The 23,270-nt window shown below is 39.7% G+C and overlaps 1 protein-coding gene across 7 annotated transcripts in view; it reads right to left on the reverse strand.

Annotated features, from left to right (window-relative positions):
• The window catches only part of MCTP1 (multiple C2 and transmembrane domain containing 1), a 449,620-nt gene that overhangs the window by 268,382 nt on the left and 157,968 nt on the right, over nucleotides 1–23,270 (reverse strand). For 4 of the 7 annotated variants that reach the window (XR_006290946.1, XM_043546884.1, XM_043546885.1 and 1 more), the window contains exon 2: nucleotides 929–1,043. Coding sequence is in view for 6 of the 7 variants with exons in the window: in XM_043546884.1 (XP_043402819.1) it covers nucleotides 929–1,043 (115 nt within the window). In the remaining variant the exon portion in view is untranslated. Of the gene's footprint in view, nucleotides 1–928; nucleotides 1,044–17,431; nucleotides 17,456–19,293; nucleotides 19,527–23,270 lie in introns of those variants that run through there. The other 3 variants (XM_037903247.2, XM_027830738.3, XM_043546888.1) reach the window with 2 other exon arrangements.

The raw sequence follows: 23,270 nt of genomic DNA on the forward strand, positions 1-23,270 counted from the left end.
GTATCTGAGTATTGCTGGGCTATGGCAGAAACAGGAAAGCACCATCAGGAGAGAAATACTTCTCACAGGCTTGACCTGACAGGTCTTTTTGCTGGAACGGAGCAGAACAACTTTTGAGTTGAAGGGCCTTAAGCCAATGAATTTCATCTGAGAACAGAGGCTATGAAAGGTGCATAAGAGCCACCTCAAGCCAGTAGGACTCAAGGGGCAGGGCTGAGCCTGCCTGTTTGAGAGTCTTCCATTGGATGTTATTAGATATCTTGGTGGTTCCCAGCAGTGGCTCCTTTACAGATACCAGCTAAGCAGAACAAAGCCACTGGTCCTACACTCATGTATGAGAATGAGGAAGTGAGGGGGGGGGGAACTATTCTTCACCTTCTACATGTTCTCTCTCCTCATTTTCTAGCTATCGCCACCCACGCATCCTTAATTGCTGACCGCCTCACCCTAATGGTTCCTCTTCTCCCCCACACCTATCAATGCTTGGACCATCTCTGGTCCAAAACGTCTTCAGGATGAGAGCCATTGCTGTTGTGCTTCTATATGGCACTTCAGATCTGGCCTTTCAATAAGGAGCAAAGATCACTTCTGGTCCCCACTGCTGCTGAGAGGCAGGTGGCTCAGCCCAGCAGTGCTGCTACATAGAGAGATGACAGAAGCTGGGCGAGAAAAAGGGGCAGATAGGGGCTAACTTTTTAGCATACATGCAAATATTTTTCTCATTTTCATTTTAAATTAAACTGCATGAGCCATATCTGTGTCAAATATTCCTGAAAATATTAATGCTATCCTAAAAATGCAACCTTCTATTTGCAGAAAGAAGGTGAACGATGATTACCTTCTGCGTGAAGCATAGATCTCTTTACTGTCTACCAAAAACATAACTTACACGACACATACAAAACCACATTTATCAGCATATTCTTACCTCCACGATCCCGCGCTGCTAAATTTTGACCCCTTTTTAATGTAATGTCCAACTGGTACATTCCGGGATCACCCAAGGGAAAATCTGCATTACTAGTTCCAGTTGTATTGGTTCTCTGAAAGGCAAAAAACCCCAAAAAATAACTATATAATACATATGGCAGAATAAAGAACAAAAAATACATCCTATAACTAAGGCTGCAATCCTGCAGAACCCCAAGCCCACAAAGAATCCCTCTGACTTCAGTGGAACTCCTCAAAGGAGCACCAATATCCACTCACATGGAGTCAATTACAGGTTTGTGGTCTAATGGAGTGGAGCCAGGCAGATACATTCCTGAAGAGAGCTCTGAACTTCCCCCCAAATCCGGACTGGTGCAGAACAGGTGATGTATGTCACAGTAGTGATGACTTCAGCAGCAGACAAAATGCTTGACCTAATCATTGTTAGTGAAAGCCCAGCTGGCTAATTCCTAACACATTATTATTATTAGCAAACTCTTAGCTTATGTCTACACTTCTAGCCAGGGGTGAGATTCCCATCTTGCATACACATACGCACACTATCTCTCATTGAACTAATGCAAATATAAGTAGCAGTGTAGCCACAGTAGCACAGGCAGTGGTGGCCCAGCTTAATCAACACCCCCAAAACCAGTGGAAATATCCTTGGCATGTCTCCTATCACTGCCGGTGCTACCATGGCTATGCACCAGAGTTGTTTGCCAAAATAAGAAAGGGGGATCTGAAGGGAATAAGAGGACAGGAAAGGAACAGAAGCATTCATACACAAAGTATTGAAGGAACACTCTGACCAAACTTTTAGTATTATTCATATAACACCTTTGATGTCCATGGCGTTTCAACAAATAGACTCTAGAAATATCAGTATAGGAACTGCAGATGCTCTCCATGCCATTCCATCTTCACCTTGTCTGAATTCCAACAAGTTCTCTCTAATTACACCATCCAGGGGACAGCTTCCCAGAAAATATACAAACATTCTGAAAGCAGAGACCCTGGCTATATTTTCATAGCATTTGCAAATTTTATTTTATTTACAGCTAATAGTGATATGTCGTATCGGTTATAAAATAAAATTCGTGGAGCATAATTCTAATTTCACTTTGCCTGGTGTAAATCAGAAATAACTCCTCTGAAGCTTATGGTGTTACATAGGTATGGGATCAGAAGTTGGTCTATAGAAGAATTATCTTAACAGTTAAAAATTGCTAACCCCTCAAAAAAAATTTTTGGCAGATAAATGGATCCCAATTTCACATTAAAATATTCCCACTTACACTGGGTTTCTGCTACTTAGAGAACAAACCAAACCAAACCAAAAAGAAACAAATGTTAAGTTCCTCAGACACCAACATCTGCTCCTTATAACAGAAGCTTCCACACCTGAGAAAACTAAAATCCTCAAGGATGGCTTACCATGGTCCCCTCTCTATCACCAGCCAGCCAGGGAGAGCAAGATTATAGCCCACCTCATTTCTGCCTTTTTTGGGATGATTAATGCTCCAATGATTGTCACTGGCAGCAATCTAGCCCTCTCTGTAATCAGCCTTTGAAATAAATAATATTTTTCCTTCTTTTCCCATTTTTACTCTAAACTTTATTTTATTCTGTCCATTTTTTCATAATTTGTTTTGTTCCGATAGATATGGGAAAGACTATTTTTCTTTTGTTATTCAGGTGAATAGCTACAGCTCAGTTCCTGGAAGTTCCTGATTATTTCAAGAACTAGTAAATTCCCACATATATTAAAGCCTTAATCTTGACCTTTTATATTTTATGGATCCAATGAAGTAGTTAATGGATAAAAATGTTGTTGTTTCTGCAGAACTCTTGTGGCTGGTAGCTGAAGGTTAAGTAGGTAGAGAGAAAACTAATTCCTAGTTTAAGATTTTAGCATTAAAACTCTGCTATAAATTCTTACGGGATTTTTTACACCAAAGTTAAAAAATGTTATACTACTTTGATAATTTGCCAGTAAAACTCTTGACATTGATCAGAAATTCAAATGAATAAACCAAATTAAAATTAGACATAGTCCAGTAAACACTATAAATTTGAAAAGCAAAACAAAGTGAAACTCATTGGTAACCATTTGATTCTGAAATAACTCTTCCTTTCCATATGCATATGGAGCCACTGAGGGTATTAAGAAGACAGAGCTGGCTGTCATCAACATGCTGAAAGCACCACAGCTCCCATCTCCTTACGAGCACTTGATCCAGCCAAGACAGTCAATTGCCTTGCCCAGTATGTGGATACAAATGGGACATGGATAAGAATTAATGGACAGACTCAATATAGAGAAGATTGTGGTGATGTTAGTTGATTAGGGGAAACAAATGGAAGGGCTGGTGAAGATAGTACCAACTTTTCTGGTCGGGGAGGGTGTAAGCCATTGAGTCATAAAGCTCCCAGCAGCAGAATTCCAGTGCCTTTCTTCAGGAATAGGATTATTTTCCAAAACTAAAACAATCCAGTATGAAAGCCCCTCCCATGGCCAAAAAGGGGGCGAGGCATAACTGATACACTATGAGGTCTAATAGGACATGGGGGTGAGACACTCTACCATAGACTTGAGTAACCTAGCCAAGACCATAGAGACTAGCAATGTTTCCCCTGGCAATGGAGAGCCTGCGTGAGAACAAACAAAATCAGGAGCATCCCAGGTTAAATAGGAGACACAGGACATCTAGAAACCAAAGCTGGTGCAAAATTTGGCAACTCATTTGTTCAGGTCTCACCTGAAGAAGAGCTCTCTGTGAGCTCAAAAGCTTGTCTCTTTCACCCACAGAAGTTGGTCCAGTAAAATATATTACCTCATCCACCTTGTGTCTCTAATACCATGGGACCAACATGGTTACAACAACACTGCAAACAGTAAGTAGTAGAATGTCAAGCCACTATCTCTGCATTAGGAGTGGTGCTTATTCAACTAAATGATTAAAAATGGAGACAAACTATAGATATGACTATCAAATGAATCACCTTTCCAATTATCTTTAACAAATATAACAAAAAATAGCACTCAGAAAATGACTATTAGTACATAAGGATCACTGAAAGGCTGCTGTCTTTGGAAAAAATGTTAAGACAAACTTTATGACCAACAGATTACCAAACACTTCATAGCATAAGCGTTCCAGACAAAACTGGAAATAATACCCAGGGATTAAAACTTGCTATTGATGTGTTTTACAGGGATTTTACACTTACATTTAGGGATTTGTTTTAGTCCACTCTTTTATATCTTGCGTCTTACTAAAATTTGTATCCAAATAAGTTGCTCCCTCTGTATTCAGGACCATCATAGCCTATAACACTGTAGCCAAAATGAAAGTCAGCATTTAATGGTTGAAAGGCAGCTTTCAGCCCTCATGCCATCTATTGCATACATAAAAAACACAAATCAGGCAGTGTCAATTTACACCAAGAAACCTGGGAAGTGTCCTTCAGAGACTAAAAGCTTCTCTGAATGTATTGGTTAATAGCTTCAAAAATAATTTCTTAAAACTCCCACACTCCACCTTGTCTCCTGAAGTGGGAAATATTTTCTTCCACACAAGTATCCAGAATAGATACCCCAGAACCAGATCTATATCTTTACTGTGACATCTGCCATTCCTTTAAGTTAGTACTGGAAGATAAAGCCAAGACATCTGAAGCAGAGACTCTGAAGGAAAATTTTGTCTTCTTCTCTAACATCCTAGAAGGTAGTGAGGGTCCTGAAATACAATATTATCTTCACTATGAAGTCAAATAAAAACATTGGAATGACAGATAGCAGAAGGCCTTTACACATTCTATGAAACAGAAGATATTAATCATTAAGTGTTTAAGCTCTCTAACTAGAAATCCTCTAAGGGAAACAATGCTTGAACAACTACTTTTCAGCTGTATACTTTACTTTGAAATTACTTTGTTAGGCTGGTAGTTTGTCTCATTCTATTTAGGAATAATCTTGTTAGCTAAATGATATTACAGTTCTTGGATCCAACTTAATTCACAATGAAAATGTGGATGAATTTTTGTCTCAAAAGAAAACAGTTTATTTAGCTAATACAACCACCATTGCCACAGAACTCTGAAATACTATTAAAGTTGTAGCTTATAGAAACATGAGCATGATGAAAAGAAGATGTCTGATTAAAAAAATCAGGGGAGAGATATCAATGATAACAGCATTTTATGTTTAGTAGACATTGCATTAAACTCCCTTGATCAGTGCTTTCATCAAATCAGCGAGAGTGCTGCTTTAATTTTCAGTTAAAGGTCTAAACCGGCAGTACATTTTTCAGTAGTCTAAATTTAAAATAAATGGATCTTCAGTTATAACTTGTTACTGACTTGTGACATTTTTAAATGGATTTTCTTACATGTTCTAAAAGCGCATAATTTCACTGTTTTGTCTAAATTCACAAGCAAAAAAGTTTAGTTAGCATTAGTTAAGGTTGCTGTGATCAATAAACTAGCCATAAAAATGGGAAATACAAAGTTAAGGATTAAAAAGTATTAAAAGGTTTCAAACCTATCACTGAGAGAAAACTCTGCTAAAAAGGAACTTGGAGATCACAAGTAGATGCAACTTCTCCAAGTTAAATCTATAGTCTGAAAGTGAGAAACATTTTGGATTAATGCTAAAAGATTGGAGATTGTGATTTATCATCAACAAAAGAGCATCATCTCTCTATAGCATCAAATTATATGCCAATGGACCATTGTTAATACTCTGAATATTTGGGTAGGATGTATGATGATCTCTGCAGACATTACAGCCACACTGCACACAAAGGAGGTGCCTCTGGGGAGGTTAAATGAGTCTGAAATGATGCCATTGGCTAAGATACAAGACATAGGGCCCTTATATAGAAGTTAACCCATTCACTAAAACTGAGCCCCAAACCAAAACTCTGGACTGTATATATATATATTTATAATGTATTCACAGTTCACTATCTTTTCTACATCCAAGGCTAAAAGCCACTATTGTAACTACTAACAGCCATTTGTTATCCAAGTCATGCAGCCTATAGCCAATCCCAACCTGATCTGGATATATATTGGTGTGACGCATGACCAGAAAGGGTTAAGTATCCTGCAGGACAAATGACTCAAATTCAACCCTTAAAAACATATGGGTAGTGTGACAGGGTCAAGCCAGACAGCTATAAGAGTGATTTTTTTTAAATGTAAAACATTTAATTTAAAAATGTTGACACTACAATATATAAAATACCTATTATAAATGAACACAGTGTATAGCTGCCAGGTTTACTGTAAGTTACACTTTGGTTAAGACTTGTAGTTTCACCCTCTGAAAGTCCACATTCTATCAGTGATGTATGGTCAGATTCAACAGCCCCAACTGTTAAACACTTGGATCAAGCCATAACCAGTTTTATTGCAAAAGGACCCTGTACACATTTATATCAATTCTAGTACCTTACAATTTTAGCTACCCAACAAGTCATTAACATATAGTAACATGCATGAGAAGCAAGACAGATCACACATCCCTTCTGCACATTAGCAACTTGTCATTCTTGCGAAACAAGGCTCACATCACTGAGGTTTGTGAACAGTCACTTTTAGCATTCATCCTGAATGAAAGATGGTCAAAGGCAGGTATATTAGCCCCAGGATAAGCAGGTCTCTTTTCCCCTGGTAATTAAACAGGGGTTACTCCAGGTTAATTAGGACACCTGCGCCCAGTCAAGGGCCTGCCATAACCTGTTAAAGGCCTCTCCTCCAGTCAGATAGGTGCATGCAATAGGAGCTGTAGGGGAGACACCAGGAGAGAGACCTCACAGGTACAGAGGTGAAGAGCAGGGGAAACAGGGTATACAGCCCTTCTGGGCCCCAGAGGTTTGAGGGAAGAGACCCCGCCGGAGGGGAGAGACTGAACTGGGTGTCTGGCCTGCCTCCACTATGTCTGAAGGAGCTACCAGAGACTAAGAGGCTCTCCTCCCCATCCCCTGTGAGGGAGGCTGGGAGGAACCCCATCTCAGACAAGGTGGTGACAGTAAACCCAGGGACTTGAGGAAATTCCTAGAGAGAGAGGAATTCCCCCAGTCCATGCTAAGAGGAAGGGTGGAACCTACTAAGGTGGAGAAGGAGCTCTGCCACCACAGATAATGTTTGTGTTTTTGTGTATTTACATATATATATTGGTAGAGGTCAACTATGTAATCAAACAGTCAATATGCCAATATGTAATCAAACAGTCCCTGTCTATCCTGTATTCTGTTAATTCAGAGATCAAAAGGACAACATTTAAATGAACTGTTAAGATAGGATATCACTGCATTCATCTCTTTGAAATGTATAGCAAATCATCTGTGAACGGTAGAAAAACAGGCAATTGCCTTATGTTAATCTGTGTGAATAATAACCAGCAATACTTAGAAAATGAGTGTCTATTGTTCGCCGAGGAACTCCAACCTGTCAAAGGCAGCCTGAAACTGTATAAAAAACGGCTTGGGTCCTAATCCAGTCACCTTAGATCTACTTGAGGTTTCATGCAGGGGAAGCCTAAGTCATAAGGACTGAATCCTGCCCTGAAGCTAGACATTGGACTATAACCTGTGAACTATTTCTGAAAGAACTCTTTGTGTCTACAAAGCTCTCCATCTCTGCTATGAATCTGAAGCTCAAGATCTGTGGAAGGAGCCTTCCTTAATTTCATGGACTTCGGGCACTGGCAAGCTTGGATGATGCAAATGGGGCATCCAAATTCTCCAGCTGAACCTCAGAGAGTTGGGGCACTTGTATTTTAGCAAAGAAAATGTCCAGGGCTTTCTGTGAAGGGGCAGAATCAGAATTGCATGGACTTTTATAAAAATTAAAGAACTGTTTATTATGCTCATTTCAGATTGCTGAAACAATTCCTCTAGCTCCCATTTGTGTACAACCTGCCTTCTCCCTCAACTCCGAGAAGTCTTGTCTTAATCGAAAAAAAAGCACAAACTCTGCTGGGGCCACATGCATCTTATTGAGCACATACCTTTTTCTGGTCAGTCTGCATAAGAATTCTGGGGAAGGATTTTGAGCATACTCCTTTCTTTAGCCACAGCAAAAATAACAATTCTGCCTCTAAGAAAGACTTTTAAAGTTTCCCATCAAAGCTTGCTATAGGGAACTGAGGGCTCATTGGCCTCCAGGGAGAGATCAGTTTCCTTCTTTATAAGCAACTTGAAATGGGGGTCTAAGATTACTAAAGTAGTAAACTTCCATTTATTTTGTTTCTTGCCCAGTGTGTAGGAGTAAATTGTAGAATAATGGGTGCATGTCAGAGATCACCATTGTATTGTGGAGTAACTGAACACAGATTGGACTACCTGCCCTGAGATTAGATAGAAATCAGTAGGTGAATATGTATGATGGACAGGGAAGAACAGTGTATGATCTTTCTGTTGGATGTGTGAGATTTATATATGCACCATGTGAGCCAAGACTTGGTGCTTTTTACAGTTATCAATTTTTTTCAGCACCTCTTCTTTTGGCGCCTCAATCCCCAATAATGCCTTGTTATTATCATCAGATAATAGCAGGTTTGGGGTATGTATTTCCAACATTCTCTGTGGTAGACACTGATGCAAAGAAATCTTGTAGTGCCTCAGATTAGAAGAACACAGTGATTTTCTCTCAGGCTTCCCATTTCTGATAAATGTAAAGAATTTATTTGTTATTGTACTTTTAGCTACTTACTCTTCAAATTCCATTTTAGCCCTCCTAATTTACCTTACATATTGTCTGGTCTAGTTTATGCTCTTTTAATTTCCATTTTCTGAAAGTCAAAGTCACATGCATGGTTGCAGGATGTGGCTCTAAAAATTATATCTATATCTATATTTTTAAAGAAGATGTGCTGGGGAAGTCAATGTCATTTTGAACTGATGAAGACTGACTTTTTTACTCTGGTTAGTTACATAACTTTTAGTAGATGTGGGGTGAAAAATCATATCACAATGGTCTGGCCATACTGGAAGAAAAACAGATGGCAATACATGTGGTTTAGTGAGGTTGCAACGTCATTCTCTTAAAATACTGGGTGTACCTGGCAATAAATTGCACAGTACAGGTCATCAACATTTCCTTAATCACCTCCACATAATTCCCCCTTCCTCAGCTCCCTTAATGGGCAGCTCAAAATGAAGTGGGGGCGGGGGGGAGGGTCACGTCCCTACTGCCCCAGATGTAGGTGCCCCAACCCCCCCCCCACTTCCTCAGCTCCTTTAAGAGATTATTTCTTTCAAATGCTTTTTAATCCATTTTCTTTCGTAACCGTACCCCCTTCCATAATGAGTACCTGCACTGGGCATCTGCCATGAGTTTTACATATTAAATTGTGACATTAGAACCTAACCCCCATGCACTACCTCACTGGGTCCCAGAAGGCAGGGGAGAGACCCTCTTCAGCCAATCTGTCAGCAAGGGAAAAATTCCTTCCCAGCCCCTCAGGAAAAAGGGCTACTAGTGTGTTGCCCTCAGCAAGTCATGAGGAATCCCAATCCTTATTTAGATTTCATGGGTAGGTGTGTGCTTCCACCAGCTTTATCCATGTCAAAGAGGGATTTCTTCAGGGCTATATGGAGTACAAATACTTCCCTCTTCTGGTGAGCAGGAAGGGCTGTGCACTTCCTATCCCCTCCACCCGACCTGGTTCAGCTGCTTCCTGCTCTTCCCTTTGCCATCCCTATAAACCTTCCCCCTCCTACTCCTGCTCTGCCTTCATTGTAGGGGAACCCCTTAAAAGGGGCAATAAATAATCCCTTTTCTTCCAGCCAGCCAGACAAAACACCCACAGCATCAAGCTTCTGGGACCAGTGAGCACACTTCCTGACCTCTAATCTTGCTAAAACTGGCATGAATATAAAGAAACAAAGCAAATGCAATTACCAGAGATATTGAAGTGGCAAATTTGAATTTTAACAGGAATTTAAAGCCATACTGACGAAATGTAAACTGTAGCCTTCCCTTATGGACAATTTTATTTATTTATTTATTTTAATATTTTTAGTCAATTTATCTCAAGATCAAGGGAATAATTTTAATGGACTGACCTGATTTTCGATACATGTTTTGCTTAAATCACCTCTAAATCATGACCCTACAGTTCCATTATTACAGACAAAACAAGAAATAAATTTACTACCCAAGTTTCTTATAATGAATCAATGCACTTTCAGTCTGTCAGTGTTTGCAATTTTGCACTTTTAATTAAAACCTAAAATGAAGATATTGGCTACAGTTTTACTATCCATTACACTTTTTCCAAATAGTTCTTTGTGATGCAGGGTTAGCTTTGGAGAGTAGGGAAGAGCATGGAGGGACACCTACCAAGTTTAAAATGGAAAAAAAAAAAGCCACCAAATTTTAATCACAAAATCTTTACATTTTTAAACTGGCTGGATAGTTAAACAAAGATAAAAGTATAACTTAAACTGGGGTCCTGATTCTGTGAATGTTTATGCATGTCAACATGACCAACTGTTGGAAGGTACTCTGCAAGCTTTTGCAGGATTAGTTTATCAGTTATTTTAATTTTCCTAAAATATTAACATTTACAACTGCTGCTTTACAACATTAGCATAAGGAAGGAAGTTTTACTCCCAAATATGGTGGCAACTTTCAAAATCAATGAGAACTACATGAATAATATACCCCATCTATCTCTAAATTCAATTTCTAAATTCTTTTTCCTCCTGACTCTACAAAATTCAAATGTTTATTATAAAAGAATGTAATCTAATTTCATTTTTCTAGGCTGCAGACAGTTATTTCAGCTGTTTACACTCACAAAGGTAGTTTTCCTTTTGCACATGCACCTCATATAACAAAAGCCTGATTTGGAAGTTGAAGGAGCAAAGGGGAGCATGAGCAGGCCCCAAAACTCTATTATAGCTAGCTTTTAAAACCAAACACTTCTTGAGACAGGCATAGATGGCCTGTGGCTGAGTCCGGAGCTCTGCTGAAGTGCAGACAGTTTAATAAATAAATAGATTTCTTCACTACCCATAAACAGCCCATTATAACTACTTATATGCTGTTCCACAGAGACCAACAAGTGGATAGTTACAGAGATCAACAGCTGTCATATTAAGTAATTTTATTAACCCAACAGAAAATTAATTGTAAAATATCAGGATTTTTTGTCTTCGGGTAATTTTTCTTCCACTGTTTTGACAGAAAGATCTTCAATGTTGAAAATTGTTGAGATTACTGGGAGACCTTCAAGATTCAGAAATTAATGTTTCCCTAGTCATATTCAGGTCACTTCTACACTCAGCTATACAGAACATTTACTTTCTCAACTCCAGGCATGTGCAATGTCTCTTATATAAGAGATTTCAGCCTTCCTTATTCTTTTTAATATAGCTTCCTTTTGTGTTATCTTTAGACCTCCTATGGGTCTATCATCAAAAGGGCAGCTTTCCACTTTCAGCAATTAAGCTATATCTGTTTGGCTGAGTTCTACAAACTAGTGAGATTCATATTAAAATATTCTATCTGCTTGTCAACCTTAATCATTTGGGATAACAACAATATAATAAAAAATGTTAGCTCTGCATCACACCTATCTTGTCTTGAACAGAAAGTAAATTACCGTTCTTTCAACACTCTATAGCAAATTAAGTTTAGCTATTTATTTCAAGAGGGTAGTCCAAAGTTCACATATCTTTTTATCTGCTGGCCCTGACATGTATTGGAACAGCCTGTTCTACATCCATATTTCAAGTAGGTGCTTTACATCTTTATTTTCTTTGCTATTCCTGACAACCTAAGGAATGTTCTTCTTTTACATTCCAATATCTCTATTTAAATGCACCATATTTCATCTCTATGTCATGATAAAATTATGCATAATTTTGACAGGCATTTTTTCAAAGCCTCGCTGCAATTTACATATCTATTTCTCTTTACACAGGCTTTCCCTTTATACTACATTATTTTTCATCTATTACAATTTACACAAGCTTACATAAAGATTGCAAATTGTGGTCATGATCCTGCAAATGTAATAATCATCCCCTTGGTCATCACAAGAAATTGAACCTGAAACCTCAGGGTTCAGAGCATAAGCTTCTATAGCTCGAAGTCGCTTACTATGTGGATCAGGCACATAGGAGCTCATGTCATATAGACTTAATGGTGGGCTTCACAGTTATACATGTGCTTAAATTGACATATGTGGGTAACCCAACTGAAGCTAGTGAAGCTACTCACATGCATGTAATTAAGCATGTGCATGTTTGCAGGATGCCTAAGCGACTAATGAGAACAAACCTGCTAATTACATTACTCAGCAAGACCCAAAAGGGTGTCTGAGTTGTGATTCTGGCACATCCAGGCATGAGGATGAAGGCAAAGTTCTAAAACTTGTGAAGATGCAACAAAACTTTAGTACATAAAACATTGTATTGTAATAGGTGAGTCCTGTTAAATATTATTCCAGGACAAAGGGAGAAAAAAAAAAGTTAACCCACTTTAGTATTTTCCTATTCTCTTCATTGACTCCAAACTCACCTGGAGTGAAGCTCGCTCCATTGTATTTCCATCACCATTGTCATAGATAATTTTGCTTTTTGAATTCTGTACTAGGTGTGATTCTACATTTTGTTCAAATCAATGGATTTATACAAGTGTAAAACTGGGGTAGAAAAATTGCCAATCAGGCCTGGCCCAACAAGTTTTCATTGTGTATCACTCCTGATGTTGCAGTCTTGTTGGGCAGCACACAGAGCATTTGAACGCAACCTGGGCAAAGTGTGGTGCAGAGCCATGTCCCAGTGGTAGTTTCAAAACTGCTATAATCTTTATTCTCGCATCTGATGCGAGTCTCTCAGCCGTGCCACAAAGAGGCACTTCTGTATGGAACATGGGCCACCTCCCGCTCTCAGATCCCAGCAACACAAGTGCATCAAGAGAAAAATAGAACTTCTGAATAAGCAATATAAAATTATAATTGATAATCATTCCTTTAAATTATTAAAAATATGAAATGACATTAAGAATTTGTGTTTTATGGACACCAGTTAGTGGAAGCATAATGATATTTGTTGTGATCCTGTTTGGCAAATAAAAATTATCTAGATCTGTGGTGGTTTTCCCAGATAGCTCCACCACAATTATTGACCCATCAGACAACACGATTCTTCAATGTTATTTTATATCTGCATTGACATAGATGCACAAATTTTGTATCTAACTGTTAAGATTGTGATGAGTTTTACTACTAGAAAACAATTCCCACCATCTAAAATTAAATATAAAAATTTAGTATCCTAGAAATCTGTCATATCAGATGACTCTATAGATTTAGTGTAGCTAAAGACATTTTTCATGCACCAAAGTTTAAAATCCTGTCATGCTGAGTACCCTTTCCTCTACTGTACCTCTTGCTGTAAGCCTTAAAACTATTGTTTTCCATTGTTTTCTAGCAAGTTATTTTGTTAATAGCCCTACACAGAGCAGTGACCATTTATACCAAAGTAATATAATCATTTTTGTTAGGAAGCTGCTATGGCTCCCGTTATCTGTTTCCTCACTGATCTTGAGGGACTTAAGCAAGACATACTTGTCCTGAGCTTCTACGCATGGCTGGTTTCTAAACTGACCAAGTGCATAACACCAGACTCAAATTGACCAGTGAGGCCACCAACTCAGTGCTAATTATCAGGACTGTTACCACTTCTGTGGTGGATAGAGTTAGGATGGGAGACATCCATCAAGATAAAAAACCACATGTACCTTGCATGAAATTAGCGTCCCGCTAGGTGCCAGAAGATGGTGGTAAGTGAAAGAGAAAAGTGAAATTTCTTAAGAGGCCTCATGAAATATTGTGTCCAAGTTAAAATGCCTGAGCAGGATACTAGCATGCATAATAGTCGCATAAGGACATGAGCTTCAGAAGAGCAGTTGACAGAATTATTGTCTCCTTTCCTTAGAGATGCATACATTATACAGCCTGGAATCAATCACCACTCCAAAATATCGGATCTCTGGAAAAGTTTCTTATAACGCCATAGTCCTCCCCAACCCCAAGTGCTCCCCTCCCCGCCAGGTCCCTTCTCACAGGGGTCAAGGGCTCGTGCTCGCATTCTCCACCATGTGTAAGGGAACTCAGCCGGGGCTCGTCCCCCGGCAGGGTGGTGGGGCACCACACTGCCTCACTACACTCTCTGCTGGATTGGGGAATACCCAGTCTATGGCCCAGACCTTCAGGCTGGGTCCCGCAAGTGATTCGATATAAGCCCAGGCCCTGGGTCAGGGCGGGTCAGCAAAGAAACAGTCAGGGGCTCAGGCCCTCAGGCAGGGGCTGAGCAAATAGTTCAGTATAAAAGCCCAGGCCCTAGTTTTAGCAACCAGGGGGAGGGGGAGACTGCCACCTGCAAGGTGGGTGGCAGGGGGGATGCAGGCCCATCCACTCCACTGCATCCCAGCCCGGGGCCCTAGCAGCAGTCGAAGACCCTCTGCTGTGTCGAGGGGGGGGGGGGAGCGGAAGGCTCTGCGCAGCACTTACCTCGGGTGGCTCCCAGAAGTGGCTGGCATGTCCCTCTGGCTCCTAGGTGCAGGAGTGGCCAGGGGGCTCCGCGTGCTGCCCCCATCCACAGGCACCGCTCCCACACCTCCCACTGACCACGGTTCCTGGTCAATGGGAGCTACAGAGTTGGCGCTCGGGACAGTGCCTGTGTGGAGCACCGCTGGCCGTCTCTGCACCTATCAGCCAGAGGCACAGGCTGGCTGCATCTGGGAGCTGCGTAGAGCCGGCTGCTGTGGCCAACCGGACTTTTAGCAGCCTGGTCAGCACAGCCGCCAGGGTCCCTTTTCGACTGGGCCTTCCTAATGAGCGGATCATCTCTCTGCCCTTTGCCCAGAGTTACCTCATTTCTCACAGCAGCATGATTTTCATAAGAGCTTCCCCACATGGGTTAAACCCCTTTAAAAGGAAACGGTTAATGCAGAATGGGAATAGCAGCAACCAGGTCATTATTAAATCCTATTGGTATTTTCCTGCTAGTCTGCCAGAGGTTGCTGGGTCCATGTCTCCACAGTTTAATTCCCCATCTACCCTGTCGTGTCCATTTAACAGGAGAAAGCTGAGCAAATGTTCATAAGACACCCTTTAGTGGGGCCAGAGAGAAGAAAGGAGCATGCCAATTAGGCCCTCAAACAAATTTGGGGCAACTACTATTGGTTTTCTGATAGTTTTATCCATTCTAAAAATAAAATTAGAAAGAGTGGCCCCACCCTTTATTAGCAAATGAACAAACATTCTGCAAAGCATTCCTGAGGCAATATTTTTTATCAGATTATTCAGCTCGTTGTAAAAGTTATTAGGCTTATTCATCCCATATGTGTGTTGTGCAGAGGGCTGCCATTATGGTCCTTTCTGTTAGTCTAAATACCCACTGGCTACTTATAAATTAAACAACTTTTTTTAAAAGTAATACAGAAGTTCATAAGTTATCACAAGAAATAGAGTAAATATTCAACATGGTAGCCATCATAAATATAAAGGGAAGGGTAAACACCTTTAAAATCCCTTCTGGCCAGAGGAAAAACCCTTTCACCTCTAAAGGGTTAAGAAGCTAGGATAACCTCGCTGGCACCTGACCAAAATGACCAATGAGGAGACAAGATACTTTCAAAGCTGGAGGTGGGGGAGAAACAAAGGTTCTCTCTGTCTGTGTGATGCTTTTGCCAGGAACAGAAAAGGAATGGAGTCTTAGAACTTAGTAAGTAAACTAGCTAGATATGCGCTAGATTTGGTTTTGTTTCAATGGCTGATAAAATAAGCTGTGCTGAATGGAATGTATATTCCTGTTTTTGTGTCTTTTTGTAACTTAAGGTTTTGCCTAGAGGGATTCTCTATGTTTTGAATCTGATTACCCTGTAAGGTATTTACCATCCTGATTTTACAGAGGTAATTCTTTTACTTTTTTTCTTCAATTAAAATTCTTCTTTTAAGAACCTGATTGCTTTTTTCATTGTTCTTAAGATCCAAGGGTTTGGGTCTGTGTTCACCTATGCAAATTGGTGAGGATTTTTATCAAGCCTTCCCCAGAAAGGGGGTGTAGGGTTTGGAGGGATTCTGGAGGGAAAGACGTTTCCAAGCAGGCTCTTTCCCGGTTATATATTTGCGAGATGCTTGGTGGTGGCAGCAATAAAGTCCAAGGGCAAAAGGTAAAATAGTTTGTATCTTGGGGAAGTTTTAACCTAAGCTAGTAAAAATAAGCTTAGGGGGTTTTCATGCAGGTCCCCATATCTGTACCCTAGAGTTCAGAGTGGGGAAGGAACTTGACAGTAGCAAATCATGAGAAACCTCTTGGAGGCTAACAATTTAAAATATATTACAGATCGTTTCTCTCATATTTATCTTACAGTGCCATGCAGAGTACGGACACTGAACATCCAGGTAGCACTGGTACAAGTAGCAGTGTGCTGAGTCAGTGCTCACATGAGTAGAGTAGGGCATAGGATTCAGGATAGGACAGGATAGGATAGGACAGGACTACACACTCAAGTAGTGCCTCCCATGTTTACAATGTTATTTTTAGCAGTGTAGTGGCCTGCTGCCAGAGCCTTTCCCCACCACAGTGAAAGATGCCAGCAGCAGGAGGCAGAAGGGAAAGTCCCTGCTACCCCCTAATCCCTGCTGGAGCCCTTCACTGATGCCTGTAGCTACACACAACAGTGAGTACGGACACAGTTTGCCTTTCCCTGCAGCACTTAACTGCATGTTTCCTACAGTCTGACACAAGCGTAGGCAAGAGTAGACAAGGAGAGGTCATACAGCTGTTTTCTTTTGAAGCTCAGAATAAACAATAACTTTATTATAAAAGCTGGCATATGGTTAAATCTGTTCTCTTGTCGCCAGTCTGCTAGTTCTGGCTGGATCTGGTAGAACACTATTGCAACTAATGATTCAAAAGTAGTTTATTGTCTGCATTTTTTTTTCTGTATAAGAATATAGTGTGCTCAAGATATGCATAAAGGCTGAACATTTTTGAACAAGCTAGAGAAAGCATATATTGTAGTGTCCGTGCATGCTGTTAATTTAACCCTCCTCCCCCCGCCCCGATGTTGCCAGTGTTCACCAGTGCCCAAGGCCACTCTTTCTGAAGGTAGACACATTCTTTTCAGTGGTATAGCAAGACATATTTCATATGTTTATATACCCATTTAATATGCTTTCTTGATAGATGTACAATATGTCACATGTGTTCAGGCAAAAAGCAAGTAGTTAAACAGCCAAGAGCTTTAGTTTTTAGCAAAATCAACAGAATGATCACTGTCTGTTTCAACACTGCTGATTTCATCAATAAAATAACCACTATGGGAATATTTGTTTCTACCAAGCATTTTCAACAAAACAAATCAGGATTCATTTGAGCCATAGTACTGCCAATAAGTTCACAGAATACAAAGAGAGAAAATACATCTGAACATAGAACATGATCAGTGTTCACGTTTCACTTACCTCAGAAAAAGACTAGTATGGTTTTAATGTACATCATACACTATGAAAGCCTAGTTGCAGACTTTCATACACAGTATCACATATAACTCGTAAATCCAAGAGATGGTGTCTTCAGAACAAGTCTCAAGGTGAAATTCAACACTCAAACAATTTTTTTCTGTGGAATTGTTAGGTGACAGATTCTCTGGGGTCACATGAGGCCAAATACATGTTTTAGCCAAATATAGTCCCGTTTTGGCTAAAAAGATTATTGGGAAGTTATAGGTATGTGTGAGGGGCAGATGGACTGCAAGGAACTAGCTAACAGATTTTATAGATTTCCAAGCCAAGAGCTGCAGTATAAAACAAATATCTAAAGGCTTATATAAAACAAATATCTAAGGGCTTCAAAATCCATGGAAAAGCATATGAATTTTTTTTAAAATACACTTTTCCCCAAAATGAAGTTTGAGATCCTAGAATCACCTTCATGTGCCAGTTAAATACAAAACTCGTATGTGCATTTCCTCATCACTGTTCAGTAACCTGAAACCATAGCCCCAGACACATTTAGTGCTAATCAATTTCTGTGGTAACTAGATTTCTAAACAAATTAGAACAAACTTAAAACACAAAAGGCCTCTGATTTGCCTGAAGAGTGCAGGATTACATTGCTAGTTGTATCATAAGCGCTGCACACAAAGCATAACTCGATCAGTATCTACAGACAGATGTCATGTTTATGCCTGTGAAAAGTCCAAAACCGAGGAACTTCCTCCATTTCAAAGGTGACAAAAAAAATATATATATATATATATATATATATATATATATATATATATATATATATACATACAATAGTAAATGTAGCACATCATTTTCTCAAGTTCACCTTCAATAGCCATAGTTTAGAAAAAAGTCATAGTTTGAGTAGCTGAATCTCCATACTACAAAATAAAATTAAGACATCTAATTTTAATTAATAGAGATTACCCATAATTATGTACTGCTTTTAAATTTAGATTCTAATGATATATCAGAGAATAATATTTTAGCACTACTTCTTTAAAATGGAAGCTATAAATATATTTAAAGTCATCTGTTAAGTCAGGTACTCTACTACAGTACAATCAAATCAACTCAGTAAATATATGGCTGATGTTCACAGCTACTGAAAAAAATCTAAAGAAGAGTGGCTATTCTAGAGGCACTTTCCTTACAAAATCAATATAGTACTCAGCAGTATGCAAGTATATTCAACAGCACCTGAGGAAGTGAGCTAATGATCTTAACTATATTTTAAAAATAAATAACTCAATTGGTAAGTCGATAAACAAGAGTTCCTGTTAATATGGAGATCTTAATATGAGCATATCAAGGGTGGAATTTCATCACTGTTTTATTTTCTGACTAGATCTCTAACTGCATGATGACAAACACACACTGTAGGATGACAAAAAAACCGTCAGTTTCATAGTTCCTAATCTATAAACATACATGATGCTTGAAAGGGAGAAACAATACATGTTAAAGTGATGTATTTGTTAATATAGATAATGAGTGCTATTCTTTCCCACCTTCAGCATTCTGAACTTGAGAAATACATTCATTTTTCTGACTCAACAACATGCGCATATTTAAGGGCATGTATAGTTTTCACACAAAAAAATCTATTTAACCATTTTCCATAAAAAAAGTATCTTTAAAAGTACTTGGATTTCAAAATAACAGATGAGAGAGCCTTTGCTATTTGTGTAAGAAAAAGAACACAGTATTACTTGGTATACAATATTATACAGAATTGATTTAAAAACAAGATGTGATCTAGTGCAAGTCACTAGAGCATGGTACACTTCACAAAGATCAGCCAAAAATATTCTTACCTTATTGTACCCAAATGGCAAAGTTTCTCCAGTTTTCATCTTGCAACTATCTAGCATAGTGGAACAGGAGAGAACAGAACATCTTTTGCTTTACAAAAGGTACCTGCACATCCACAACTAGCCCTTTTGAGATGACAACAGCTAAGCAATACTGTTCACCTCCAGCTGGCAGCAACAGCCTCTTTGCAAATACCACTTGCTTGCTGCTATGAACTGCAGCTACTCAGAATGAAAGTGAGGGGAAAACGTGATGTGTGAATACTGTTGCTTCATAGTTAGCTTCAAAGGATATGACTCATCTCCCCACTCAAGACGCTAAGAACTGCCTTTTCCTCCAACTCTAGATGCTGAATACAGAGAGTACCTAAAATGGGTAGGACGTATAGGTTTTAAACATACATAAAAATAAACATGATCCAAACATTTACCTGTTAAAACATTCATTTTACTATTTAGCATGTTTCCCACACAGAATTCATGTGTGTGATCACACATACCATAGAAATGATCTCACACAGCAAAAGGATCGGTAGAAAAAAAGATATGTTCTGTAATGCTGACCAGATATGTGGTTACAAGCTTGCCAATGTGAATAGTTCCAGTCCGGTATAAAAAGGTAGAAGTCAAACATGCTAAAACTGTTAATGAAAACTAACAAAGTTCTTTTAAAAGTGCCTTTTTAAAAAAAAAAACCCAGACTGTAAACACATATTTTTCCTTAATATATCCTGAACTGCACTGTCATCATCTCGTGACAGTAAAACAGCGTCAGAGCTATTTATTTTTTCAACTTTGTCAACATTTCTTCACTTGTTATATGCAGCGCTGTTGTAGCTGTGTTGGGCTTAGGATATGAGAGAGAACGTGGTGAGGTCCAGTAAACGATATCACCTCACCCACATTGCCTCTCTAATTATCTACATTAAAGTAATTTCAGAGCTAAAACATTAACACTGAAAACAAATTCAAATACCATCAAGAAGATTAACAACATAAATTAAATCTTTCTACCAAGGGAAAAAAAGACAGATTTTATGCTGATTATGGGGGCCTATGAAGGTGGAAAAGAGGGGGTTGGGGAAAAATCTTGAAGGAAAAGAAAGCAAGCAAACAAACATGGATGTTTGGCCGAATATGATGCCATACAGTCATATTAACACAAGCATTCCACTGCTGGATATCATTATCTGCACGTCCCTAGAGCTTGTCCAGTTTTTTGTACTCTTGCTGTATATTTCATTGATTTCTTTAATCTTCGCTCTGGAAAGAATGTACTTTTGTTTCGCAAAAAGAAAAGGAGTACTTGTAGCACCTTAGGGACTAACACATTTAGTTGAGCATAAGCTTTCGTGAGCTACAGCTCACTTCATCGGATGCATGCAGTAGAAAATACAGTGGGGAGATTTGATATACACAGAGAACATGAAACAATGGGTGTTACCATACACACTGTAACAAGAGTGATCAGGTAAGGTGAGCTATTACCAGCAAGGGGCGGGAATCTTTTGCAGTGATAATCAAGGTGGGCCATTTCCAGCAGTTGTCAAGAACGTGTGAGGAACAGTGTGGGGGGGGGGGGGGTGAGAAGGGGGAAATAAACATGGGGAAATAGTTTTACTTTGTGTAATGATCCATCCGCTCCCAGTCTTTATTCAAGCCTAAGTTAATTGTATCCAGTTTGCAAATTAATTCCAATTCAGCAGTCTCTCGGAGTCTGTTTCTGAAGTTTTTTTTGTTGAAGAATTGCCACTTTTCGGTCTGTAATCGAATGAGCAAAGAGATTGAAGTGTTCTCCGACTGGTTTTTGAATGTTATAATTCTTGACGTCTGATTTGTGTCCATTTATTCTTTTACATAGAGACGGTCCGGTTTGGCCAATGTACATGGCAGAGGGGCATTGCTGGCACATGATGGCATATATCACATTGGTAGATGTGCAGGTGAACGAGCCTCTGATAGTGTGGCTGATGTGATTAGGCCCTATGATGGTGTCCCCTGAATAGATATGTGGAGACAGTTGGCAACGGGCTTTGTTGCAAGGATAGGTTCCTGGGTTAGTGGTTCTGTTGCATGGTGTGTGGTGGCTGGTGAGTATTTGCTTCAGGTTGGGGGGCTGTCTGTAAGCAAGGACTGGCCTGTCTCCCAAGATCTGTGAGAGTGATGGGACATCCTTCAGGATAGGTTGTAGATCCTTGATGATACGTTGGAGAGGTTTTAGTTGGGGGCTGAAGGTGATGGCTAGTGGCATTCTGTTATTTTCTTTGTTTGTCCTGTCCTGTAGTAGGTAACTTCTGGGTACTCTTCTGGCTCTGTCAATCTGTTTCTTCACTTCAGCAGGTGGGTATTGTAGTTGTAAGAATGCTTGATAGAGATCTTGTAGGTGTTTGTCTTGTAGGTGTTTGTTATCTGAGGGGTTGGAGCAAATGCAGTTGTATCGTACAGCTTGGCTGTAGACAATGGATCGTGTGGTGTGGTCTGGATGAAAGCTGGAGGCATGTAGGTAAGCATAGTGGTCAGTAGGTTTCCAGTATAGGGTGGTGTTTATGTGACCATCATTTATTAGTACCGTAGTGTCCAGGAAGTGGATCTGTTGTGTGGACTGGTCCAGGCTGAGGTTGATGGTGGGATGGAAATTGTTGAAATCATGGTGGAATTCCTCAAGGGCTTCTTTTCCATGGGTCTAAATGATGAAGATGTCATCAATGTAGCGCAAGTAGAGCAGGTGCATTAGGGGACAAGAGCTGAGGAAGCGCTGTTCTAAATCAGCCATAAAAATGCTGGCATACTGTGGGGCCATGCGGGTACCCATAGCAATGCCGCTGACTTGAAGGTATACATTGTCCCCAAATGTGAAATAGTTATGAGTGAGGACAAAGTCACAAAGTTCAGCCACCAGCTTTGCCGTGACATTATTGGGGATACTGTTCCTGATGGCTTGTAGTCCATCTTTGTGTGCAACGTTGGAGTAGAGGGCTTCTACATAGTGGCTAGGATGGTATTTTCAGGAAGATCACCAATGGACTGTAGGAAACTAAATAAATGTGTTAGTCTCTAAGGTGCCACAAGTACTCCTTTTCTTTTTGCGGATACAGACTAACACGGCTGCTACTCTGAAACTTCAGAAACAGACTCCAACGAGAGACTGCTGAATTGGAATTAATTTGCAACCTGGACACAATTAACTTAGGCTTGAATAAAGACTGGGAGTGGATGTGTCATTACACAAAGTAAAACTGTTTCCCCGTGTTTATTTCCACCCCCCCCCCCCCCCCACGGTTCCTCACACGTTCTTGACAACTGCTGGAAATGGCCCACCTTGATTATCACTGCAAAAGATTCCCGCCCCTTGCTGGTAATAGCTCACCTTACCTGATCACTCTTGTTACAGTGTGTATGGTAACACCCATTGTTTCATGTTCTCTGTGTATATCAAATCTCCCCACTGCATTTTCTGCTGCATGCATCCGATGAAGTGGGCTGTAGCTCACAAAAGCTTATGCTCAAATAAATTTGTTAGTCTCTAAGGTGCCACAAGTACTCCTTTTCTTTTTGCGGATACAGACTAACATGGCTGCTACTCTGAAACCTGACTTTTGTTTCAGTTTAGTTTGGTGGGCGAGGGAGTGTTTTGTTTTTGTTTTACTAAACAGGTCATTTATGATTTACCATTTGGTTTACATTTATCTTTTAAACAAAATGCAAATTGTGTGTTTGTATCTTAGTGTACTGCCTAGAGAGAACACTGTATCAAATACTTCAGACTCTTAAAATTTATTGCTATCCTTATTTTGCTGAGGGGAAACTGCAGCACATAAAAAAAAACCACTGTGAAACTTGCCGTGTGAGTGTGACCATACTTGCATGCAGAGGAAGTGGAGGAAAGAGAGATGCCTTTTACTTTAAAGTATTTCCATTATGTGTATTACCCCCTTACTGATAAAGAGCCTGATTCTCCACTTACTTACACTTGTCTTAAT

The sequence above is a fragment of the Chelonia mydas genome, chromosome 5 (assembly GCF_015237465.2).
Source record: "Chelonia mydas isolate rCheMyd1 chromosome 5, rCheMyd1.pri.v2, whole genome shotgun sequence".
In the NCBI taxonomy this organism is placed as follows: Eukaryota; Metazoa; Chordata; order Testudines; family Cheloniidae; genus Chelonia; species Chelonia mydas.